The 6,118-nt window shown below is 44.6% G+C and overlaps 1 protein-coding gene across 1 annotated transcript; it reads left to right on the forward strand.

Annotated features, from left to right (window-relative positions):
* Nucleotides 1–610: 610 nt before the first annotated feature.
* On the forward strand, nt 611–4,366 carry LOC130486785 (small serum protein 2-like). Its single transcript, XM_056860083.1, has 4 exons — nt 611–622; nt 1,695–1,785; nt 3,405–3,516; nt 4,261–4,366. Exons 1-4 carry the CDS (start codon nt 611–613, stop codon nt 4,364–4,366), a joined length of 321 nt encoding a protein of 106 aa, XP_056716061.1.
* Nucleotides 4,367–6,118: the final 1,752 nt, after the last annotated feature.

The raw sequence follows: 6,118 nt of genomic DNA on the forward strand, positions 1-6,118 counted from the left end.
GTTCCCTAAAGAATCATTTTGGAGACCATTTTCTAACCACTTTTGTCTCCTGCTCCTCAGTTTCTCAAGGGTAGGGGATTGTAGCCAAAGGCAGGGATTTGCCCACAGTGGGCAATCTGAAACAAGCCACTGTGGGTGGAGAAATGACATGCCTAGTCCACATGCTTCACGCGCACTTGCAAGTTCCCTATTGGGAATGTTTCCCCAGGTGCTTGGGCCCCGATTTTGAACAGGACCATGGCTCATGATGAGAATAGGCATCAGTCTCCTCCTCCCCATGCTTTTTCCCAATCTGAAATTCCCAGTTATTGGGGTGGGGGGGAATAATTGCTCTGTTAGGTCCGAATCTGAATCAAGCTGCTATAAGCCTGGCAATTAAGGTTGCCCAACCTCCATGTGGGGCCTGGAGATCTCCCAGAATTACAACTGATCTCCAAACGACACAGATCATTTCTCCTGGGGAAAATGGCTGCGTTGGAGGGCAAACTCTATAGCATTATACCCCAATGAGGTCCCTCCCCAAACTCCATCTTGCCCAGGTTCTACCCCCAAATCTCCAGGAATTGCCAAACCCGGAGTTGGCAACGTTACTGGGAAATGAGTGCCCAGCATGGAACTCCATGTACATGTCTGATCACAAGGACCCAGAGAAAATATAACATGTAGTTAGACGTTAACTATCACTTTATCTCCCTGTCCTGCCATCAACCAGTGTGGGATTAAACAACAGTGCCTCTGGATCCCTGGTTTTATGCGAATATGGTCAGTTGGCATACTTTTTGTGAGCATAGAATTCAGACTTGCCAGAGGCAGAATTTGTACAACATAAGGCTTGGAGTGGGGGGGTTGACTCTGTGGCAGTTATTAAAGACTGCTTTCTCAGTATTCTCAATATATTGGCTATAGAAATGGAGACCTGAGAAAATTTAAATTAAAAAAAATTGGAAACAATATCTTCCCTGTGTCCATTCCTCAATTTCCCTTACTTCCTCCTGTTTATGCAACTCACAGTTCATTTGTGCACCACTCTCAGACATGCACACACACATTTATACATCTTACCCAATCACTTCATATATCCCTTTCTCTCGTACACAAACACTTGTCCACACTACTGATGGTGCTACTTTCTTTCTTTTCCATATCTTTCCCTACCGTCAGCTCCATTGGACATTTCGGGGTGGGGGGGGGAGTATCTTTTCTTTTTAAACTGCGGAGTAGTCAGAATGTATGCAAATATTCCATAAAACCACAACAGCTCAGCCGATGGCTCCTGAGGACACATTTCTATCCACCAAGGCAAGAATTCTTAAAGTGAATCGCTATTTCAATAATATAGCTTGACCATGGGTTTAAATAGTTCCTAATGGGGCGCCTGTGTTTATCTCAAATTTTCTTTATTAAGTTTAAGTTTATCTGAGAGAAGATTTGTAAACTGCTGATTTTGGGGGGTGAATCTGCACATCATGTGCTTTAACATGATACCTCTGTTTTCTTTGTATGACTCCAGCCTTCCCCTCACCTTTGCCTATTTATATTAATCTGGATAGGGCATGAAAAATTGATATATTAATTAATGTTCCCTCAGGTGACCCTTTTGATTAAAGGTCTCTATGAAGTAAGTACTTAGTACAGAGGGCTTTTTTAAAAGTACTTGATGGCTTCCCTTGCAAACTTTTTTTTCACTTTTCCAGAAGGTTCTCCTTAGCCTGACTATTTTGTGCATCGCGGTGTCATTGAGTAACGGAGCCTGCTTCCATGACCTTCCCAAACACGGGATTAAAGGTGATAATGCTATCCAACAGACTATTAGTTTGGACAAAATAATAATAATTTATTTGGAAAATATTATAAAAGTGCTTCTGGCAGATTGAGTGTATGGGTATATCCACACTACTAATAAGTAGAAACTGGAAATGGAGTGGTGGTGCCAGAGTGGTGAAGTGGTTAACAGTGGCGGTTTGGAACTGTGCTCTAATCTGGAGAACCAGGTTTGATCCCCCACTCCTCCACGTGAGCAGCCGAGGCTAATCTGGTGAACTGGATTTGTTTCCCCACTCCTACACATGAAGCCAGCTGGGTGAACTTGGGCTAGTCACACACTCTCAGCCCCACCCACCTCACAGGGTGTTTGTGGTGGGGAGGAGAAGGGAAGGTGATTGTAAGCTGGTTTGATTCTTCCTTAAGAGGGAGAGAAAGTCAGCATATAAAAACCAACTCTTCTTCTTTTTGGCTTCAATCCTAAGGACACTTTCCTGGGAATATGCCCTATGGAATAAAATGGTGCATATAAACATGGGGATGTGATGTCACCTCATGGGTCAGTAATGACCCGGTGCTTGCACAGGAGACTACCTTTACCTTATAAAATGGGACTTACTTCTGAGTATGTCAATGAGCCAAACTAGATGTGATGGCATCCCTGAATCCACCATAGGGATACCTCTGCCATTTCAGGGTTGAAATCCCCCCTGCTTAAAAGCACTGCAGGAGCCTGATTCTGATCAGGACTGGAGCAGGGGGATGAGGGGTCTCCTGTTCCCTTGTCCACACACCATTTCAGGATGCCAAACACTCTGGGTTTGGGCTCTTTAAAACAACGTTAGGGGGACAAGAGTCCCTCCACCACCTACACCATGGTCTCATTGAGGATCAGGACCCCACAGCTTTTGTAAACAGAAGGAATGTCATCCCTACAATGGGGAAGTCTTTCCCATGGTGGGCTCGAGGGCACTGTCCTGTCTAGTTTGGCTCTGCATCTCTAACAAAGAACTCTTGGCATCCTTGCCAAACTACAATTCCTAGGATTCTTTGGCCGAAGTCATGATTGGTATAATAAACAGGGCCTGATAAACATGCAGATCATGACACGTTTTTATTGATTTTTGTGCTGTGCCTACCTTAGGTTCATGCTGGTTGTAAGGGAGAAAGATGGGATAGACACATTTAAATAAATAAATAAATGGTAGCCACAGCTATACGCATTCTTCACAAAGCTGTAATTACTTGAGCCTATTGCTCCATACACTCCCACAGGTACTATGAGATGGTTCCCACGAGTCTAGAATGGACCCATGTCTCAGGTTCCAGCCCTTGTTTCTAATCCTGCTCTGGTGATTTTAAAAAACAGACTGAAATTAAACAGGCAATGCGTTCCCTTCCACACATCTTTGCCAGGAAAAGCTTCAGTTGTTAAATTTCTGCATATCAGACTGATGATAAAAGCCTAGGAGAAGGGCTTGGCGGGGGGGCAGGAGGGGAAAATTTGCAACCCAAGCATACAGCAACCCACAAAACAGGATTTTTTCAAGATGGACATCTGATTTCAGAACCTGATTTTAAGTCATGACTGGAGGTTCTGGCACTGCTGCTGCTGAAACTGACAGGAATTTTCCTTCCTTCAGATGGTTGCCTCGATCCATATAACAAAGAAAAACATCCCTTTGGATCTAAGTGGAACTCTGATAAATGCATGACATGCACTTGTGATCGTACAATACTTTCGTGCTGTACCAGGTAAGCCAGAACCCCATTCTGACACTAGATACCTTATTGTCTTTCAAAGCATTTAGTCAGATGGAGCTGCTCTCTCCACACGTAGACAGCAGATGAGAGGGCAAAGGAGAGTGTGTCGCCTCTACAGGGTTACCAACCAGCCCGGAGAAAAGTGTCCCAGCCCTTTAACAGAGGCTGCAATTGGATGATATTTACCTCCATGATATGAAAACCTTCAACTGCTCATTTCCACACAACTGGTTTCTGTTAAAGGGACAGGAGGACATTTTTCTTTAGATCTGTTGGCAAGACTACAGTACCAGCATCAATCCCAGGTCAATCACATTCTTGGGTGTTCAACGCCTCCACTGGCGATGCCTCCAGTACAAGTTAATGTGTTTCTTCATCTCTTTCTCCCCCTTTCTGAAAAAATCCTCTTGAAAAAGGGAAAGGTAGGGCAAGGGGAAAAAAAAACTCAGGGAAGGAACCAAAAGGGGAGGGGGAGGAGAAAAGAGACAAGTAGGGCAAAAATTAAAGGAAGGACCAAAGATGGGGCAAAGTGAAAATATCTCCCCCAGGAGACAAGAGGGTGCTGATTCCAGGGGGAGCAAGACCAGGCCTTGAGGGACTGCACTGGGGCCACACTGTCCTCATTGCTGCCTTTACAGCATGTTGTAAACAGCTTGAGTAAGTGATAGAGCTTTTTAAAAGATCTGTGCAAATTTCGATAAATTGTTCCTGATGCTTAATTTCTCTTTGTTTTAGATATACCTCTGAACCACATGTCCAGGGATGCAAAGCAGTTCTTGATAAAAGAACATGTAAATACAAACATTATAAGGTCGATAATCCTTCAGAGCTATGTTTCTAAGCTTTAATGAACCATTCCTTTCACGTTGGTGAACTTGAATAAATGCTCACCTGTCCTGCTTGCTGCGTGTCCCATGCTCTTTTTCTTTGCTGAACATTAAAAAGGAAGTCTTTGTTTTGATGTCACAAAATGGGGAGGATCCTCTCCTGACTGTCTTTCGACATAATTGATTTGCTTGGGATAAATAGCCCTGAATTCAATCAAGCCTTTGACAGGAGCAAAAATGGAAAGAGAACATATTTTTTAAAATGTGAGTCAAAGGCAAATGATAACTTATATCTAACATTTGCAAGTTACCATTGACACCTGTGTGAGAGAGATCAACTACTGATTTTAACATTTTCTACTGGACGCTGTCATTTTTCTTTCTTCCTTCCAGAAGGCCTAAAGAGGCACCTTGATACCAACTCTACCCACCACTTCCTTATCTATTCAAGCCTACAGGACATTGTGCACAGGGTGCAAATAATAAGATAGAGTCTGGAACAACATTTTCCCTCCCTCCCTCCCTTTTTAACATCTACCCCCCACCCCTCAAAATATTGAGGAATTCTAAAGCTCTTATACTATTTTGTGTTATTTTGGTTGATGCTATTCAAGGGTATTGCAACTTTAGATTTCGCTTTGAATCAATATAGTTATGTGCCATCCCTAATCTTGTAGTGTTCATCACAGTTGTTGTGTTACTAAGAGCTGGCTGAGTGCTTTTTGCTGCAGTGATACAGAGTAGGGCTGTCAACAACAAAAAAATTCGGTACAGTTCGGATTCGGCCGAATTCGGCCCTTGTGGGTTCGGTACGTGCCGAAGTCCGAACTCCCCCACTTCGGATCCGTTCAATTCGGCGGGAATTCAAAGTTCGGAAACAAGTTCGGCCGAATAAAGCCATTAAAAACACAACCGCGACTTTCCGCGGCTCTGGGGGGGGGCATTTTTGGGCTTAGAGGTCCCAAACTTTTGGCAGAGCTTCAAAGGACGTTTATTGAAAGACTCCCCAAGTTTTGTAAAGATTGGGTCAGGGGGGGCTGAGATATGGGCCCTGAAAGGGGTCCCCCCCACCCTTAATGTTGTGCATCTCTCAGCAGAGCTTGCCGCCCACGCACAAAGCTCCCAGCCTGACAACAGCGGAGAAATTAGCAAAACAACTGCAAACACAACCTTGTTAAACAACACCTTTGCAACACACAACTGAAACCTCCCCCCTCAAACCAGGGAGCGAGAGACTCGAGGGGGAACACACACCCCAGGCAGAACCGACGAAAGCCCCCTTTGGCTTTCCCCCCACCCACAGAAACTGCTCCCTCCCCACACACACACAGACTCTGCTTTCCCCCACACACACACACATACACAGGAGAAAAATTATAGATTAAAGCCCCCAAAGGGGTCTTACTGTGGCTGTCTTCTGTTCCATCAGGACGGGCTGTAATCCAAGATGATTCCAATTAGGCACGGAACGTTTTGCTCTGGAGAGAAGCACACAGGATCGGATCGGCTGCCCCATTCATCCCAATAGGGGAAAGGGGAAAGGGGAAAGCCCATATCTCGGGACCCCCGACCCAATGTTCACAAAACTTGGGGGGTTCCTTAAGAAGCTTAATCTAAAGTTCCAGTGAAAGTTTTGTGTCTGCACCCCCAAAAATGCGCCCCCTGCAGCCATGGAAAGAGAAAAGGGGGGGAGGCGATATTTCTGCCCCCACTGAACCCATCTTTACAAAACTTGGGTAGTATCTTAAGAATAATTCACTGAAGCT

This window comes from Euleptes europaea, chromosome 14 (assembly GCF_029931775.1).
Source record: "Euleptes europaea isolate rEulEur1 chromosome 14, rEulEur1.hap1, whole genome shotgun sequence".
NCBI lineage: Eukaryota > Metazoa > Chordata > Lepidosauria > Squamata > Sphaerodactylidae > Euleptes > Euleptes europaea.

Excerpts from the sequence above, each read along its gene's own strand:
- LOC130486785 (XM_056860083.1), top strand. Across the intron at positions 1,786-3,404 it reads TCCCAAACACGGGATTAAAG|ATGGTTGCCTCGATCCATAT; the intron begins GTGATAATGCTA and ends TCCTTCCTTCAG. Across the intron at positions 3,517-4,260 it reads ATACTTTCGTGCTGTACCAG|ATATACCTCTGAACCACATG; the intron begins GTAAGCCAGAAC and ends TCTTTGTTTTAG.